The following is a 20342-nucleotide window of genomic DNA, read 5'->3' as shown; positions in this document are numbered from 1 at the left end:
TTCTGACTATTATAGGTATTTTGAGAATGTTCCACAGGGTTTTTAGCCCATAAAGAACAATGTTTTAAAAACAGACTAAAGGAGGCACAAAGGGTACTTTGGAATAGGGGTGTGCCGAATTAAATCCTGCTTTATCCACATTATCGAGAGGTGTTCTTTCTGAATATTTTTACGTAACCATGTTATTGTTATTGTAGAGTGTATGCAGTACAGTCCATATAGCATTTTTAACACCCGGTTTTGAACAGTAAGTCATATTCATTCTTGTAACATCGCTAAATTACTCCGTTCAATTTTCGGAATCCTGATTTTGGTTAAAAACATCTTCATGTTACACCAATGCTCCAATAGTGAGAAAACTATACTATTTTAAGCATAAATAATTTGATTTGAAAAAATCTACTTGAAATCTTCTATCCAGTAATAAGATTTTGTGTATGATAGATGAGGGAAAATGGTCCCATTAGAATCGGCACACCCCTACTTTAGAACCTAGGCAAAAGAACCCTTACCCAACTGCTTTACCTGATAACAGGAACAGAATATGATGGGGGTTATAAAAAAGACTATCACGTGTATGAGTAATCTATGTCTGGTATTCCCCCTTCTCTGTACCCTCGATTTGTTCCATAGCCTGGATTTCCTGTGTGGTTCAGGGTGCTCCTATATAGAGTTGCATTATTAGAGGGAAAGATAGTATGAATGTATGTCATATCCTCAACTTTTGCCTTGGGCTGCAAAGGCTGTTGGGCAGACATTGGTGTCATTTGAAAGCCATGAGCTCTGATTTCTAAGATGGACGTGTCTTTTATGGTTCCAGACTCAACATAGTCATCGTAGTGTTTGCTGGCACCTCGTGAGCCAACAACATCTCTACCATATATAGACTGGTCACCTGGTGCAAGGTACCCCGCACGGTGTCCGTACCAGCAGAAGATGCCAAAAATTAAGAACAAAGACACCAATGCTGTTGCACCTCCAATAATTCCAGCAAGTGGTAGGGCTGACAGTTGGTCAGTTTCTCGATCACTGTCCTGGTCTGAAATAGGCTGCTCGAGGGGATCCGTCTCTGTTTTGGCACAAGCAGGGTGCTCATGCTCTGAGTTTGTGTTAATGTTTAAACCCCCACTTGCTGTAAAAGAGGTTCTTTTACCATTGTTTCCAGAGAGAGGCACCAAGCAGATGATGTAACTTGACTGGGGCTGTAGTTGCGTAAGTAAATACTCACGGCGATCCCCTGGCACAAGTGTTTCTGTGATTGACCCCATTGCAGGACTGTTGCCTAGTCGCAACCAGGAAAGTCTGAAGGAGGGGACTGGCTGTGAAGCCTGCCAGGTAATATGAACTGTCTCGGGTGTGAGAGGTTTTACACTGATTAGTAATGATTTACCTGTAACCCCACTTCCACCTCCAAGACTGTCCTGGCTAATATCTGAATACTTATGGCCTGGTCGTCTGGATCTGAGGGTAAAGAGAGAACCCTGCAGAAGTGGAGGGGTTGTTGTAGCTGGTGCTTGTGTTGGAAAATAACTTTTCTCCTTCTTTACTCCATCGTTTCCAACCATTCCTCCTGCAGAATCTACGCTGACCTCACAATCTTCCAACTGACTTGTAAGATCTCTTAGTGCCATGCCTCTTAGTCTCTCGGGTCCATGGCAAGTTAAACCTCTCACAGTCACTGATGAACCTCGCTCATGCAACCAGTCATGAAGCCAGCGGAGGTTACAGCCACAGTACCAAGGATTTCCTCGGACAAGTAATTGTGAAAGGCTGTCCAGGTCCTTAAATAAACCTTTCGGGAGAGTTGTCAAGTTGTTACCTGATAGATCCAGTTTCTGTAACCTTTGCATTCCATCCAGGGAGCCTCGTGGCATGTGGGCTATGGCATTGTCCTGTAGATAAAGGCGAAGAAGATGCATACTTGGAAGGTTTAATGGTGGTGCCTGGAGTGAGTTCCGAACCAGAGAGAGCTCTGTGAGATTAGACAGCCGTGAGAATGTATCATCTGCTATACGCTGATTTGCTAGCAGATTCCCATCAAGGAAGAGACGTCTTAGAGAGGAGAGACCCCGAAATGCATGTGTTGGAATAGTTGAAATCCGATTGTCGTCTAGGCGGAGTTCCTCAAGTGATGCAGGCAGTCCTGATGGTATACTCGAGAGGTGGTTGCGTGACAAGAAAAGAAGACGCAGCCTCGGATTGTTGGCGAATGCTTTGTCTTCTATACTTACGGTTGAAACGGAATTGTCATCCATGTGAAGCTTCTCCAGTAGGGGGAGCCGTGCAAGAGCGGAACGGGGTAAAGTTCGTATATTGTTGTCTTGTAGGTGAAGTTCTCGTAGCGACGGAGGCAGATGTGTTGGAAAATCGTCAAGTTCATTATCATAAAGGTAAACTACTCGCACAGTCAGTCGTCGCTCTAAAGATGTTGGTAGCCCAGCATTGTCTATGCGGTTGTTTTGCAGATAGAGCACAGCTGCCGTTAATGGTAATGGTGGGATGATACTCAAGCCACGGTCATTGCAGTAAATGAAGCCATCATCACACCTGCAAGCTGAGGGGCATGGCACGTCTCCCTGAAGCTCTGCCTCTCCGAGAGCTGCCTCTGCTGCAGCAGCTGTTGCGAACTCTAGGACTTCAACCAATAATGTCAGGCATAGAAGAAGTAGGAACAACCAATCACGGAGTTCAACTAGGCTCTCTGTGGCCATAATTCCAGGCAATGTACCCCACTCTCTCAGTAGAGATAATTTAACCCAATGTCTAAAGTCAATATTCTTGGTCAGTGTAGTTGGGAAAACGCAGGTCTTTCTTGCCCTTCTTTACTTCCAATCACAAGCCCTGTGGGAAATATAGAAAATATTTTTTCAAAATACAGAGGTTACATTTAGTGTAGAGTTCAGTGCAATTATAAATCCACGTATCTGTTATTTAGTATGCTTTCTGACATCTGCTTAAATTTGAAGAACATTGCAAGGTGGTAAGAGGTTAGTAGGAAAGAGCAGAGAAAATCGGCCAAGCTGAACCGCTTTCTAGATAACCTTAACAGAGAAACTGACAGATAGGGAGCATTAGACATAACATTAAAATAAAAAAAGGATTGAAAGAGAACAGCAAATGGATTGCGGTTGAGCTATGTAAATGAATAGTGTGAAAAGAGTTGAATGAACGACATATATTGCTATATTATTCACTGAAAATTGTAGGTGTGAGGTGGTCGTTCTGAACTTATATAAAACTGTGATTGACATTTGAGTTCCTGAAAAACAATTACAGGTTTATTCCTGGATTGACCTTAAGTCATATTACAATTCAAATGTAGCAGGGAACTCTGTTTGAATAAATCGCTAGTTTAATTTTAGCTCAAGTTTTTGAAAGTTCACGGAAGGGTCAGATAGAGTTCTCATTTTCGGTCTGATTTGCAATTGAGATTTAGATGAAAACCACAGACGTTTACAACAAATTGACATGCATAATGGATGCTGTTTCTTCGTTGTTATTGTTTTCAAAATAGCATGAATTATTCAGAGAGACTACATAGAATACCCAACAGAGATTTCACTCTGTATTTAACCAGTCATTGACTTGATGGCCGGGGATTGTGAATTTCCTGTGTATGTATTCTATGTAAGCCTTGTCTGTGACTTTTTTCAATGCTAAATAGAGGAAGGAAGGTAAAGAATATTTGTGATTTGATGCTCTTTTTTTTTTTAAGGATCTCTATTAAGGGTAATGAAAGGTTAATATTTTGGTCTTGGGAGTCCCCAACAACAGGTTAACATGCATGCGAGGTCAAAAAACACTTTCATTGTCTTATAATATGCATACATTTTCACCTCTCTTGCTCAATGACTCTCATATGATTTGCTCAATGATTAATTTTTCCCCAGCCCTTTTTTGCATGACGCTAACCTGCGGTGATTGGTCCACATCATCCCTGTAACGCCTGATAAGGCAGCATTTGTGAGCACAGTGCTGCTTTGTGTACAGTGTTACCGGGGAAATTATTAATTAAAATTTGCAAAAAAATAATTTGCATTTTTAGACCAAAGTGAAAATACCATCAAGTGGGCAGGCAATATGCTAATGTTTCATGTTGACATCAACATAACATAAAAATGACTCGTTTTAATGATTCAGAGACGAGCCTTTTTTTTTAGAGACAATAACTTTATACACGGTGCACTTTCTGATTTAAAACTTGCAGGATGTTTTCATTCACTGAGAGCTATGTTACACACTGCATGAAAGGTAATTTTCAAAAATCCATAACAGGGGCACTTCAAAAGGGTCCTATTATGCTTTTTCACTTTTTTAAATTTAAAGTGTGTAGTGTGTATGTTTTGGCACAAAAAAGAAAGTTACAAAGTTACAACTCTCAAAGTCCACTCTGAAGGGAGATTTCGTTTTTTTAAAAATCATTTTTCAAGAGCTACTACAAATGTCTCGTTTGGACTACAGTGCTGTTTTTTGGGGGTTCTGTGACATCACAAAGAGGCCCATTAGAATATAATTGAAAAAAATATCCTGCCTATGGAAATTCAAGTGTTTGGGGGGTGGGGAGGGGTGAGGTTGTGGTTAGAACGCTTGGCTGCTGCTGTAGTGTCAAGTTTTCACAAGTTATTACACATGCACCTGAATAATATGCATGTTACAATTATGAAAATATTTTTAGAAATTGCTGGAAGTACAATACTGGTCAACGATGTAATCTGCAAAATTTACACTTAAATTATGACACTACAGTATTTCCCATACACTGATTTATTTGTGGCGCTCGCCACAATATTAAAACTGACTGCCACAAATAGTTTTTTCAAAAGTCTTTGACTTTGTTGAATAAACATGAGCAAAAATAAAACCCGGTGTGGGTATTTTCATATCACTGTATTTCTGAAGGAAACCGACTGTCTTCAGAAAATTTTGGGTGTCAATTTCATCTTTCAAGTAATGTCTGATTAAGCAGCTTTTGTGAGTGGAGCGCTGCTTTGTGTACCAGGGAAATTTCGATCTGTACCACTCCAACAGCATCACCTGCTGTCAGAGAATGAACGTGCATATATATGCCACCAAAAGTGGGAAACACTGGACTATGGTATAAATAAATTCAACTGTATAATAGTATTGTGTATTAGGGGTGCACGATAAATATTGTCCAACAAATAATGCGCATCTTCTCAGTAAAGCTGGTTCTCTAATCAGCGGTAAATTCCATCATGTGTGTGATTTCACATAGAGCAGCTGTTACTATACAGAGCCGTTGTTAACTGACAAGCTGCGCAAATCAATGGTGAAAATGAACGTGGATTTGCACAGCTTGTCTACTGTGTATTGGCAAGAATTTGGCGATACGATACATATCACGATACAGGGGTTGCAGTACGATATATTGCGATACTGTAAACAAGGCGATATATTGGGATATGTCTTATTTTAGGAATAGTATATATTATAAGGAAAGCTGTCTATACAGTCCATGTATAGAACCACCTTTTGTGCAGTTTGAGTAAAGGGGGATAAATTAAAATGCTTGCAGGATCCTTTAGTTAAATGTTAATACGTATAAAATGTATTTGATAAAAAGACCATATATATTTTTGGACCCTGCTTTAAAGGTTCACAGTTTAAGTTTACAATTGTGACAATATCATAACATTTTGATCTGAACAAAACAATTACATCTGCTTAATATCAATGAAAAATAAAATGCTAACAGGATTCTTAAAGAAAACAAAACAATTGTAATACAATAAAATAAATACAGACGTTGAACCTTTCCACTTGGATTTAACAGGTTTTTCAGTTTGTATTTATGTTCTGCGGGGAATTGCTGAAACCGTGATGCGAGTACCGCCCCAACTGCACAAAACACCCCTCAAATAAAAGAAAGCAGCATCTGCGGGGCGTCCCTCCCACCTATGAATGCGCCCTGCGCAGCCTCTTCACATGGGTCGCAGCAAGCAGTGGAACCGAGGCAGCGTCATATCGCCACAGTCTCGCAGTGGACGTTACCACAAAAGCCCAAATGACGGCACACATGAACTGGGACACTCTCCCTCCATTACTAGCAGCAAACTACATTAATGCTAACATTAGTGGTGTGCTCTAATACTAGTATTTCCTGTCACTCAGGATTTGTTCAGAGATGAAGACTGCCATCTAGCGGCCGGGAAATAAACTCAAAACAAAACAACTGCCATGAATCTTGTATGATTTAAAAAAAAATTTTTTATCGATATTATGTTTTGAGAATCGATACAGTATCGCCAAACAAAATATTTCGATGCGATACATGTATCTATATTTCCTTACACCCCTACTGTATAACAGTTTCACTGCAATTCATGTTAAAATGTTAGAATTAAAGAACAATAAACATAATACATATTACCATTGCTCTTATCTGACATAGTAAATGCAGTTATTTTTAAGCAGTTGTTGACATCTTATTTAAAATGTGATTTAGCCCCCCCCAAAAAAACAATAATAACGTTACCACTCTAAAATGTCTTGCAATATACGTGCATCCAAAGGTTCAGTGTGATCCTCTTGTTCAATATTCTCTGGGTCTGAATCCAGCTCAAACTGATATGGCAATATTAACGCCATCCTTAACTATACCAGAGCAGACAGAACTTGCTGCTTTGGCAAGGGGCAGGGACCGTCTAAACACCGTCTAAACTGTTTACCAATCACAACATACTGAGACAGCTATCACAACACATTTACTTTTTTCGGAAGGCGGGTCTTCATCAAACCCAGAACTAAACAAGCCGTTTGTGCCAGATTGGGGAGAGAGGCATTGTAATAATGTAAATTATGTGAAAAATAATGCATTTCACAACCCGCCAAGCATTAGAGCATGTTCTAGTACACCCCCAAAACAAAATCACTTTGTAAAAGAGCACAGTAGGACCCCTTTAATAATAATTCAATATCTAGACTGTCTCCTTAGCTCTAAAATGTATCAAAGGGAAAAAATTAAGGCTACATTCAATATTTGGGGGTGGGGGGTGGGAGGGGACTGTCTCCACTGGCTAAACTGTCTAAAATATCTAACATTTATATTATTTTATTGAAAATGCAGAAACGTGATTAGTCCTGGAAGCAACATTAAAAGCATTGTTTAACACTGTTTAAAACTGCCATACAATCAGTAATATTTTGCATTGTATGCCCTGCATTGTAGAAAAAAGTTTTAATCATGGCATTACATTATGGTTATATAATTTCCAGCTTGTTGTAAATTTTCTTTTTGTAATGGAAAATATATAATTTTTTAAATTAAAATGTACATATGTACACAATTTTGAGACATTAGCATACTCCTGTGAGACTAATCTAAAACGTACTTATTTTTGTGAGTATTCGTGTGTAAAGCGTTGGTGTACATCACTCTCTGCTGGGGCCTCATTCTTTTTGCTGCCTGCCATCCTATGGGATTGGAGGTTGTTTGTGTTGCAGGCCAGGCCAGATGGGAGTTGGTTGGCTGCCTCTTGGTTACAAATGTTGTTACCTTAAGCAGCAACTACATGCAAAACAAACCCTTAAACAGTGCTAGCACCCATGCAAAATTTCTCGTAGGGGCTTAGAGATGGAGAAATGGTGAGGAAATTAGAAAGTGAAAAGCTTGCTTTTCTTGGAAATGATTCCATTTTATTGGAAACACTTTCTTCATATTGTTTGCTTTGACTATAGACCACATTTATCACATTCTAAGGAAACGATTAGCAAAAATACTGCTTTTAAAAAAGAATCTGATATCATTGTTGTCACTTTGACTCTCTCCTTTTTAAGTCTGTTTCTTTTTAAATGAGGTGTGTTGCATGAAAATGGAAGCAATTTAAATGTCACATTTAATAGCTCTCCCAGTGTGTATACATTTGGGTGTTTTTAGAAAAAAAAATCTGCTGTCTCTCAGGCCTGACAGTGTATTTTCACAAAGAGGGGGATGGAGCCTGAGGACAGAGAGAAATTAAAATAGCAAAAAGGTCTGTTGAATAGCTAATAAAACATGCTTTTATGCTAAAGATTTTTCAGAACAAAAGCAAGTAAAATATAGTAGCATTTTGCATGTGTTTGGGGCTGTCAGAGCACTGTGGACTTGATGCACAAAACAACTTGCAACTATGCTTTTAGATGGCAGAGTGACCGCGAGAAGCTCGATCTCTAACTTGCTACATGGTTTGAACATTTGTGTGTAGGCAGGTTAACTTTACCTTCTCGCTGTTCTGCGTCTCTTATCTGTTTCTCTATTCTTCACTCAGATCTTTCTATGCTCTGAAGAAGGTTTTCAACCCGGCCATCTTTGTAACCGCCTACTGTGCGTCTGTAATCTCTTGTAATCTCTTCTTATACTCTTCTTTAATCATACAGTTTTTTTTCTTTTCTTGTATATCCTGCTGATCCTTCTGGCAATCTTGCATTTTCATTCTGCCTAAATCTACTTTTTTGATCCTTCTCTTGAGTCTTTATTTCTTTTTCTTTTTAGTGTCTACTTCAATTCTGTTGACAATATAAAAGGATATTTTCCTGCTGCACAATGTTTTTTTATTCAGCCACCCAACTCTTTACACATTTTCATGTTGTATTTATGTTGTATTATTTACAGAATTATAAACTACTGTTCTTACCATCTAGCGAGTGTCCCACATTGTCCTTTGGTCTGAGCAGAGTTTGAAACACGACAATCGTCCTATTTATTCAAGAAAGGAAATTGATAAAGGGCTCAAGGTCTTTCTTCTTGATTCTCTATGTCCTTCGACTTAAGTGACCAGAAATTGCAGCCCTTTATTTGTAGGATTCCTTTGAATTGTAGGCACTGAGATAATGAAAATATATCAACCAGAAAAACCCTGGAATTTTTTTCCACTGTCAATCAATAGAATCAAAATTTTCATCACTTCCGTACAGCAAGAGTATATCCGAGCCGATGATGTGTATTCAGGTTGCAGTGTGCCCTTCAAAGTTGACATCATGTTGATTTTGTTTTCTTGAATGAGGATTGAGGGAACACAGGGATGTTGTAACCCCTCATCTTTGGCACCATGTTACCTGTGAAGAAAACATTTTCAGTGAATTAGAGTGCCAGGACAGGACAGAAGACTTTTATATTCACAGTGTGTCATTTTCTCTTTAAACTTGGCTTGACCTAAAAACAACTGTATTTCAAAGAATATCAACTCTGAAAATGGTGAAGTCAAGTTCAGTGTGCAGAATTAAGTGGAAAATCTCTTTTACAGACTGCTCTAAGCCATAGCAAGGGCCAAGAATGCAAAAATCAAGGCACACACATATTGTGCAAACTGGGTCACATTCTTGACAAGACTGAGGTATGGCAAGTAGTGATGGGTGTCTGTTCTGACTCTCTTTTCTGTATTAGGTAAAGACAGAGCAAGATTTTTTTTTCCTGCCAAATTTCTGATAGCAATGACGTTTTTTAGGTCTAACATTAAGCATAGTGTATTTTTATATATTTAGATTTTCACTTTGAGTGTTTGTAATTTACGTTTTCTAGAACTACTGCTTGGACTGAGCCTCTGAACCAGCAACTCTCTTTGTATCATAGTGTGCTAAATCGGTTAAAATTCCCAGTCCTGATGTGGTTGAATTGTGTTTGTAATGTTGAAAGACTCCTCCGGGTCACACTGGCTCCCAGTCTAATTGCTTTTTCACTGTCCAGTCATATATTGGGAGTGATTAAAAACATTAATGTAGAAATTTAATGCACCATGTGGACGTAGCAGCCCGGTGAAGATAGATCAGCAGAGGCCCATGGTACCACGTGTGTGAGACAAGGGAGCATTTCCAAGGCACCTAGTTAATGTAAAGGGAATTGAGCAGAGGAGGAGTAATAAGGACAAAGAAGGCTAATTAAAATCAATGAACGTATTCGGGTACTTTCGCCAATCAATGCTCTTAGATGGTGGGAAAAAAAACATAACCGCTACTAAGGGCTGATGTCTTAAAATGCCTAGCGGGTGTAAAACCAGACAAATACACAGACCGTTGCCCTTCTCTGTTCACCTTTCTCTCTCTGCCTCTCTCTCTCTCTCGTACGATATAATGGGGCAGTCACATTAGGGAAGAGATTATGATGAGAGATGATAAGAGGTTATATCAGTGCTGCTGTCATGTTCGTACTGACCTCCATCCCCAGACGTGCTTGAGTAAATGCTGAAAATGGACAGTAATAATGTTCACCTGGAGTAGGGTGGTGCAGTTCCACTGCTCCAGGTTTGTTAATATTGCTGATGGCACAGATGTCCTCCATTCTTAAAGTTATTAGAATGGTGACAGATCTGTGCTTTTATTTGTATGCCCTTGCATGTTTGAGGGTGAGTGTGTCTGTGTATGTGTGTTTGTGTGCATGCAAATGTGTATGAGCCCATGTCAACCATTTTTACCATCCTGTGCACGTAACCTACCCATCTCTGCCTTTCAATTTCTCATTTGCTGAGCGAGGGAGAGAGAATGGAAAAGAGAGAGAGGGGCAGATGGAGGAGTAAAGGAAAGAAGGAAGATTGATGAACCTATTGGAATCAAATTTGGTGGCAGAAATGACTGTCAGTCCCAGTATCCACAACAACACATATTCACAGCACTGACAAGACAGGCTCACTGGGCTTTGTCTTAGGATCATGAAGCAGCATGAAATCTTAATGGTCTATCTTGTTCCTCACACAGCTTTGTCATAAAATATTACTCAAGTACATAATGAAATAATTATTTCCCAGCAAATCCAGTTCATTATTAATTCACCACAAGCACTGATAAATAACTCTGTTGTATGGACTGGCTAACAATGTAAACAACTGGAGAGCTTCATGTAACTGTCTGGTCCCTTAGACATAAAAACAGTAGACTTGGTTAATATGACATGATTGGTATAGGGCCCTCAGGAATTGTGGTATTTTACTGAACAGTGTGTGACTGTATGTGTGCATATGACTTACATTGGGGCTACAAAGATAGACGCCGTAATAGGCAGAGCATTGGCCAGAGGGCATACTTGTGTGTCAGGATATTTTTCAGTTCCCATATCAGCACATGCCTGTGAAACTAGTGCTCTAGGCCTCCAGGCTATAGTCTTGTAGTGATATTCCACAGCGCAGTTCTGTTTTAAAAAGGTTTCATCAATTGGACTCTGTCTTCTAGAATTATAAGTGCCATAGAATATTCTACAAACGAAAGATCTGTCTTTTGCTAATGACGCTTCAAAGCTTCTTTTTAGGAAGCAGTCTAATTCATTGCACAGTCCACTCACTGTAATTACATACTATTCAGTGAAGAAAGGAAAAAATATATAATTGCTACACAGAGATGTTTTGACAGTGGAGTACAAACACCTTGATGAGGTGCCTAGGTACCGTTCTCTCTCTCTCGCTCTTTTTTTTTTTTTTTTTTGCAGTCCGGTGATGTCTCAGATCTTTAACTGCCAGTTGCTCTGCAGCGCTGCATAGTAATATGTGTGTGCTTGCGTATGTGTGTATTTCACTCTCTAAGATCTGATGATAATTAGCTAAAGGTAATCAGGGGTAATTCAGCAACAGGAGTGAAAATGGCAGGAGACGCAGGGATGTGACCAGCCTCTCAACATACACCCACACACTGCAGCCTTTTAGTATGAACAACCAGGAGCAGAGAGAGGGAGAAGCAGGGATGAGGGTTAAGTGTGACAGGGATGCGTGGATGAGCAGAGAGGGGAACGCACCTTGTTTTTTTTTCTTCCTATATTCCCATTTTCCCTTCTTATTACTGTGTGCTTTCTCTCTCTTGGCTCCAGTCCTCTTGGATGTTCACCAGTGCATTTACTGTAATCTGTGAACCATTAATGCATAAATGCCTATACTGATTTATGTCCTTATTATATTCAGTGTTTGTGCACTGAACAGAGCCAGTGGCTTCTGAATGTGATAAAGATGCACTAAAGTGGCACAGGGTGAGAGAGCGAAGAGAGAGGCCTAAAGCATTGAAATAACACAGAACATTTAAATGTACTGTATATGCCGCACAAAATCATCAAGGCTTACCATGCATACTTAAAGCTGGTTGCTGAAAACATTCTGACTTTGATTTGTATTTCAGTTTATGCTGGTGTGTTTTGAGCGACACGCCACTGTTGTTAATATTCCTTGCTTTTCTTTATGCCCAATGCCAAGTTGTCGGCATGACTGTACTGTAATTCATAAGGTGCAAAGAAGATACATGAATGGACTTGAATGCCTACAGAAAGTGATGAATGAATTAGCTTTATTTACCTATTCTTAATCATGAATGATGGAGTCAAATGCAACAGCATGTCGGTTGTGCAGTTGGATTTGTACATCTGCACCTGCAACATGCGAATGAACCTCAACCCCTCATATAAACTCTGACAGTGTTAGCTGCGCATCTCATCTGTCTATAAAATGTGTACTAAACAGTCATCTCATAAAAAATTATTTGAGTGGACAAGACATAATGTTCTTGACCCTGAAGTTTAACAGAGCATTTTAAGACCCTTGGCTCGATGAGAAATATGCTTTTGTATCGAGTTTGTTGTTCATTGTTGTCTGAATACAGAAAATAAGATGTTATGAATCACCTCATAAATTAAATGCATTTAGACATTTCCAGGGAGAACATTTATGTTCAAATTCTCTCTTTTCCTTTTGAGATAACTGACTTTGCTTTATAAATACTGAATATAAAATTTTATGCAGTGTTTTGTTACTGAAAGCATTTTTTTTGCCTTCTTTCTACATTTTACCACTCTTTTTTTTTATCTCTGTCATGGTCCCTAATGAACAGGTAAATGCTAGAACACATTTTACTCCAAGTCTTTTAGTCTGTTTTTTCCTCTTTCTGATTGTTCCTTCAATTTTTAGAGCAAATGTTATTATTGCCATCACATTTCTAAGATTGCCATATAAATAATGTTTACTTTTCTTGAGGTGGGTATATCATAAATATTGTAAATATATGACATGCATTTGTCATTGTCACTACTTACAGCCAGTTTCCTTTCTTCACTTGTCTTCTCATTTGTTTACATTTATTCATTTATTTTGTTTTCCAATCTCCTTTCCCATTTGTGATCCCAATATTTTTATGCCTATACACAATCCACCCTTCAGGCTGGATAAGATGGGCTTTTATTACAATTGTTCTTGAACACTGACATACACAAATCACTTTCTGGTAAAGTTACACAGATGCTTTTCAACTAGCTTCTCTTTCTCTTTCAAATAGCGTTCCTCTCTTGCATGACCATGTCAGTCCTATTTCTCCTTTGCCCTTTTATTCTCCTTTTCTTATGCTCCCAGTTTCTTTATAAATAATACAGTCACTGGAAATAAGCAGACAATTTAAGTGCGGGATACTTCACTGCTCTATTTCCCTCTGTCTTCAAGTGCACACACACACACAATCACATACAAACAACCAATCATACCTCTTGCTGTTCCTCAGCCAGTGCTTATGAACATCAAACACAAACAATCAAAAGCAGAGCATGCACACGGGAAGAGAAATAATTAGGTTTGTCTGAATTTGGCTTAATGTGGGTAAATTTCTCTTATCAGCATTTCACATAGCAAGAAAGAGCAAAATGTCATAATAAACAGCCTCCACTGAGTGGTGAATAAAAAGTGGCACTTTTTATATAAAGACAATTCATGCATTTAGGTCATTGAACAAAGTTGCCCACATGTTTGACAAACCCCACTCACCAGGCGGAGAGTGAAACGAACCATGTTCAGAAGCGATCTCTACTAAGCTGAGCAGTGTTTGGCTTCCTATGGGAGGCCTGTGCATTTGTTTTTTGTTTTTTTTATAGCTCATTTAGAGCCAAACTGCAAGGCACCATGCTGTGTGCAAACACGTATGCATTTATGCACTTTTCCCACACTACACTGTATCACTTTAATTAACTGAGCACAAATATAAAAAGTTGTAGCTCTGGTTGAATGGGTCTCTGCATGTAAATTATAAATGAGCTGTAATGATTTAACACAAGCATGTGTTTGATAAGCTATGTAATTTCAATGAAGGCTGCAGGCTTTAAATGGACGTGCTTTCAATCAGAGCACAGTCTATAAGCATGCTTTATGTCAGTTGTGGCATAAAACGCAAGTGATGTTGTATGTCTGGACTCACTCTGTTAACCTGCCATATGCTAAAATTAGCAGCACTTCAAAACTAGTTGCATTATCAAAGCCTATTTCAAAGCTTGCAGCTGGTTTTCGCGTGGAATAATAAAATCCATCTATTCAGACTGTTCCGGGCCCTTTTCAGACCTTGTCCAATTATCTAGAGCCACATTCACTTAATTCATATCGCCTCCATTCCATTGATTCTAGAGCTATACAAGCAACTCTTTGAGACCCATTTTACCTATAAACTCTGCCTGCCCCAGACACAATCTCCTCTGTCATACTTCCTTTCAGACAACGCTGTCTTTTCTTGACTTGTTCATGGCAGCCGAGGCACATCTAGAGATCTGTGTCTAACAGAAGAGCATTTGATTGAGGCAAAATAAAAAATTACTTTGTGTCAATGACCAAAACGGCCACATTGATTAATAAACGACACTGACGTAGGTCCTGTGTCTATGACAACCCTGGCCTGGCAAAGGATAAGACAAAACACTCATTGTTGTGTGAGTGCTGTTCCCTCTCCAGAGAGCAAGACGAGTCTGACTGCATTTCCGCCCTTAAAAAGGACATTACTAAGAGCATAGAGCTCTCTCGAGCTGTGCATCAATCTCCTTACTGTAATATATAATGAATCAATAACTTACAAATTATGATTCAGTTGGAGTCTTTTATAAGATTAGAGTAAGTGGATTAAAAGAAGAGTATTGGTGTCATAACCTTGTTCAGATCTTTCAGAAGTGGTTTGATTGTGAGCGTTGATGTTGTGTAAACATTCAATTTTTGGCATTATGAAAAGAAAGCATTTAATTGGGGGGGGGGGGGGGGGTTAAAATGATTGATGTAGTGCAGCGGTTCTCAATTCCAGTCCTTGCGCCCCCCAGCTCTGCATATTTTGCATGTTTCTCTTTGTTAACACACCTCAAACGACCACAAAACCAGTCTTAAGTCGCTGGGGTATATTTTTAGGAATAGCCAAAAAACATTGTATGGGCCAAAATTATAGATTTTTCTTTTATGCCAAAAATCATTAGGATATTAAGTATGTTAAGAATGTATTAAGATCATGTTCCATGAAGATATTTTTTAAATTTCCTACCATAAATATATCAAAACGTAATTTTTGATTAGTAATATGCATTGCTAAGAATTTATTTGGACAAATTCAAAGGCAATTTTATCAGTATTTAGATTTTTTTTGCACCCTCAGATTCCAGATTTTCAGATAGTTGTATCTTGGCCAAATATTGTAAGATCCTGATAAACTATAGATCAATGGAAATCTTATTAATTCAGCTTTCAGATGATGTATAAATCGACGACTGGTTTTGTTGTCCAGGGTCATAAATGTCCAGAGCCAGGGGGTGCGAGGACTGAAATTGAGAACCGCTGATGTAGTTCAACATGTTTGCCATGTTATGTTTATGTTGCCCATGATTTAAAGGAAATTATTTAAAATATGAACCATCAGTTGTACCAGTTTATTTCATTTCTATTTTGGTCTGTTGTATTTATGTCATATTGGTTGTAATTGTTTTTATTTTATCCCTAACTGTTTACTTGCTTTCAATAATTGTTAGAATTTTTTTTTTACATTCATTAGTTAATGTACTGTTAGTAGATATTGGTGTAGAGATTTAAGTGGTACTGTATGTTAATATTGATGAAAACCATTATTTTCAGCAAAAAGCAACAACAACAAAAAAAACTTTTATATCATATGTTTTGTTAATGTGTAAAAAAACTACTCCTATTGATATATCATGATGATTATCATATTACCCAGGTAAGTTGCAGGTAAGTTACAGGGTTATTGAACAACCATTCTCACCAAAACTGTACAGAGATCCTTTTCACTCGAGTCAAATCACCACCATGCATGTACTGTATATTTCGGACTCTAAGTCGCACCTGAGTATAAGTCGCATCAGTCCAAAAATACGTCATAATGAGGAAAAAAACATATATGTCGCACTGGACTATAAGTCGCATTCATTTAGAACCAAAAGAAAACATTACCGTCTACAGCCGCGAGAGGGTGCTCTATGCTGCTCAGTGCTCCTGTAGCCTACCGCTGAAAACATAGAGCACCCTCTCGCGGCTGGAGACGGTAATGTTTTCTCCTGGTTCATTTCACTTGGTTCATGTCAAATTAATTTTGATAAATAAGTCACACCTGACTATAAGTCGCAGCACCAGCCAAACTATGAAAAAAAAGTGCGACTTATAGTCCGGAAAATACGGTATCTATGCATTGCAAGCAGCAAAAATTTTCAAACACTGCAAAGCACAATTTGTAACTGTTGTTGAGAACACTGAATAAAAGCTCCAGATTACAAGTGTTTGGTAATGCTAGGGAGACTGGGAAATCAAGTGTGAGATTATTACAGCTGCCAGGCTAGAAAACATGAGCGAACACTATATTATTGCAGTTTCAGAAGTACTTGCATTTTGAATGGACACTCTAATGCCATACCAAAAGACTACATGATTGTTCCTGCTCTGAATGTAGTGTCAGGGTGAGAGGAATATGACTAAGTGTTATTTGTGTGTGTTGTTTGCCATTTTGTTCTACAAACAACAACAACAAAAAAAACTTTCTAGTACCCAATATCTGATGGAATATAGGTTGCTAGCAACATTGGTGATAGTTAAGATAATCATGAATTGCTCAGTCTGTAGGTCAGCCTCAAAAGACCAGTAACAGGCACATCTCACTTATTCCTCTATTCTCTACTGCCATGCATGTGCATTAGATGTTTCAACGTAAACCTTAGTGGCTTTGAAAAACAATTCATTAGAAAGTCTATGGTCAGTCATTTATAGTGCGTTAGCTATAATAATAAAAACAACCCTGTAGAAACCTCATAGCTTGTGTCTGTTTATTTGTCTGTTTTTACATTTCCCGCTATTGCTAACAATAATTTTGGTGTACTCTTAGTGACATACGCCTGTGTACACCTGTGCTCCTATTATTTTTTCTTTAATACATGGAAACATATATAGAAAAGTAATCAGTTGTGAAGCAGCTTTATCCTTATTGTAATTTGTAGTGTTGTTTTTATCATGCAACCCACTGCAGAGTGACCCCACTGACACACACGCCACTCTCATAGGCCCAACTGAATTATAAAACAACTAGAGCTGCTGCCTAGAGATCTGCCAATGCTTTTTACATACATTATTAAGCTGTATCTGCAATGAAAACAAATCACTATATGTGAAAATATAGAGAATCTGTTAATATCTAAGCTTAGTGTATGGTTTCTTAAATGTAAATTATTTTACTATCACACTTTCTCGTACATTTGTTTTGGTCATTTTCAGATAGTTGCAACAGAAAGCAGGAAAAAAACAGAACAACCAGATTTAATCTCTAGTGAATTTTCTCTTACTGAGCTGTGTTGCTCTCCGCCCCTCTTTCTTTCATTGCTCATCTGCATTTGACCACCATGTTAATCTGCATTGGAGTTGATGTACTCTAAGTCTGTGTAATCTGCTGTATGTGAGTGGAGTTGGGTCTGAAGTACTGTGCTAATCCCAAATGCCTCACTCTTGATGTAGTTTATGTGGTGTTTTGTGACCACAAGATGGACTTTGGTGGATAATTTTGAATTTGAGTTGCTTGAATTTGACAAGATTTTCTATTGTTGTTTTTATTTATTTTTTACATATATTTTATTTTATCCAATAAAAATATTAATGGATACCTCAAAGGTGCTTATGTAAAAGAAAAGAAGTGTAAGTGTAGTTGTGGTGCTAGGTTTTGGGGTTGCTGGGCCTGTGGGGTGTGTGTGCGCATGATGCAGGCCCTGCTGTACTTCTCTCATGCAGTGTAAAGCGTGTTTGTTACATACTGGACCCACTGTTTTGGCATGGCTATGGACTCATGCTGTCACCAACAGGGCAGGGAAAAAAATATAAGAAATAAGGAAATATGATAAAATATAGAAGTGTTGCGACCTTGTTAACACACACACACACACACACTCCCTCACTCTGCACTTACTGCACCTTCAGAAATCAAGATGATTTCCCTGAAGATTTACTGTGGAGTGCCTTTGGCTTTCATAAATAAGATGCAACCCAAAACTGCAATGCCCTATTTATTTCTTTCTTTCTTTCATTGCACAGATGTCTGTAATTTAAAAACTAGATAGAGGTAAAAGGAGAACTTTAGTGCTAACATTAATTTGAACAACAGGAGATATCCATCCATAGAAAAACACAAAAGTGATTCATAGCATCATGTTCTCATTAACAATCGCTATAAAATGCGTTCTGATTTCTCTGATCTCAGTCTGTAAAATGTATTTTAATATCCAATGATATTATTAGATGTCGTGTATTACATTGCCTTTATTCCGATTATGAGAGAAAGTACAGTACAAATGCACGCGCATAGACGGATGCACTAACTCCTTTGCAAAACTCTGCACCAGGTTTGAAACTTACGAAAACAAATGCAAATCTTCACCAGATTGTATAGCTACCAAATGGCCATCACAAGCAAGCAAGCGCATTTAGGCACTATACACAGTCGAACACGTTTTAATAATTTTAATATTGTCATTAAAATAAAGGAGTGAGAGTCCCAAACCAGGATCTCAGTTCAAAGCGCCTGCATTTAAATCCTGTGACTGCTGCCTCAAGACTGATTAAATGGGCGCTTAAGAGCAAACACATGAAAGACAAATTACAGGCTACGAATCCAACCAGGATATACCAGTATTCTCTAAACAGCGCTTATAACGTGTATAAAAAAACATAATTCTTCCTCATTTCATTTGAAGTCAGAGTTGAGCAGAACAGAAAATAAATGTAACGTTACCTCAGCGGTCTCAGACTGACCGTTGGTAACAAGTAGTTTATACGAAGAAGTGTTTAGGGCAACATACCTCAGTCTGGGTAAACGGCATCTTTCCTTGAGAAATCTTTATTTTCTTCTTGTCTAGACCTTGTTTTTTAAATGGTTTTGACTTGTTCCGTTCTCGGTGTTTTTAACCGTCTCAATCTTCAGTCAGCCAGGCTCGCTGTGACCGTCGCGCGCGCTCAGATTCTCTCTCTGTCCTGTCACTCAAAGCGATGCGCCTCGCGCTCTCTCTCTCTTTCGCGCCACTCCACCCCTTCATCTCCTCAGCGAAGTAACGGATTTAAACATAGATCAATTACGAACAAAACAACAAGCCACCTTACAGTACGATATAGTCTTATTTATTACGTTAAGCCATTACATTAAATTATTTGTATGCGTCTGTAAAGTTATACAACAGTATATACGCGTGTGTGTGTGTGTGTGTGTATATATATACACACACACACACACGTGTGTGTAGCCATGTTATGTAGGCAATATGTAAATTAAAATATGACTATATTCTATGAACATTCATTTTTATTAAATAAATATTTATAATAAAAACCTTATGGGTAAAGTTGAAACTTTCATTTTCACCACATCTGACACAGATATGATAATGAATTTTCACCAGGTATTAAACTCCAAGCATTTTCTTTAGCTGGCGTTTTGGTGCTTGATCATTCACATACATAAACCATTTAACTTTGTATTTCTAAATAAAATGACCAGCCTGGTTTCTCAAAGAATTTGATTCACTTCGTTTGCAGAGTATTGACAATGTATATAATTTGTGGAATGTGTACTTTTGTATAATGTGATTCTGTGCAGCATCATCAGTGTTGTTTTTTGTCGTTTTGTCATATTACATTTTAATGCATGGCATGCAGTTTGCTGCTAGGGCCTCGCTCTAGGACTGGATGTGACTGTGAGGCAGTGTGCATGTCCTGGGCTATCAGCGCACTGAACTGTGAGTAGGATTGACTTTGACTTGCATGTAATTGTAGCCCTGAATAGAGTAAATAAAATGTTTCTGAAGCTGTCCTTCTGAGAGGATGTTTGTGTAATGTACAGTAGGCTACTTGTGTGTTTGTGTGTTTATGAATGCAATGGTTCGCACAAGCCAAGGTGTCTGCAGGGTTCTGGAGTGTCAGACATTAAGGACATCTGCTCAGAAATACACACAACGTCTCTCTCACTGGTTTCACCCCCTCTCCCTGGTGGCAGGCTATTTCAGAAACACAGACTTCCGTTCCACACACTTGACCGTCACCTTTTCTGAATACCCATGCTTGTTGTATTTGTGTGACTAATAAATGGGTACAGTAAATACTTATTCCTTGTAAATA

At 38.5% G+C, this 20342-nt stretch overlaps 2 protein-coding genes across 4 annotated transcripts in view; one reads left to right on the top strand and one right to left on the bottom strand.

Moving 5' to 3' along the window:
- LOC132109683 (leucine-rich repeat transmembrane protein FLRT1-like) overlaps nucleotides 1–19201 on the bottom strand; it is a 19750-nt gene extending 549 nt beyond the window's left edge. Inside the window, exons 1-4 of one of the 2 annotated variants that reach the window (XM_059515951.1) lie at nucleotides 19034–19201; nucleotides 8634–9054; nucleotides 8220–8505; nucleotides 1–2841 (exon numbers count right to left, since the gene is read on the bottom strand). The exon at nucleotides 1–2841 is cut by the window's left edge and continues 549 nt beyond it. In XM_059515951.1, coding sequence (XP_059371934.1) covers nucleotides 570–2711 — 2142 coding nt within the window. In that variant the 5' untranslated portion in view covers nucleotides 2712–2841; nucleotides 8220–8505; nucleotides 8634–9054; nucleotides 19034–19201 and the 3' untranslated portion in view covers nucleotides 1–569. The remainder of the gene's footprint in view (nucleotides 2842–8219; nucleotides 8506–8633; nucleotides 9055–19033) is intronic. The other variant, XM_059515950.1, reaches the window with a different exon arrangement.
- Nucleotides 1–20342, top strand: part of LOC132109684 (ADP-ribose glycohydrolase MACROD1-like) — a 52852-nt gene that overhangs the window by 10125 nt on the left and 22385 nt on the right. The gene's annotated exons all lie outside the window — the stretch shown is intronic.

The sequence above is a fragment of the Carassius carassius genome, chromosome 29 (genome assembly GCF_963082965.1).
Source record: "Carassius carassius chromosome 29, fCarCar2.1, whole genome shotgun sequence".
NCBI lineage: Eukaryota > Metazoa > Chordata > Actinopteri > Cypriniformes > Cyprinidae > Carassius > Carassius carassius.
This window is presented reverse-complemented; position numbering and strand designations above follow the sequence as displayed.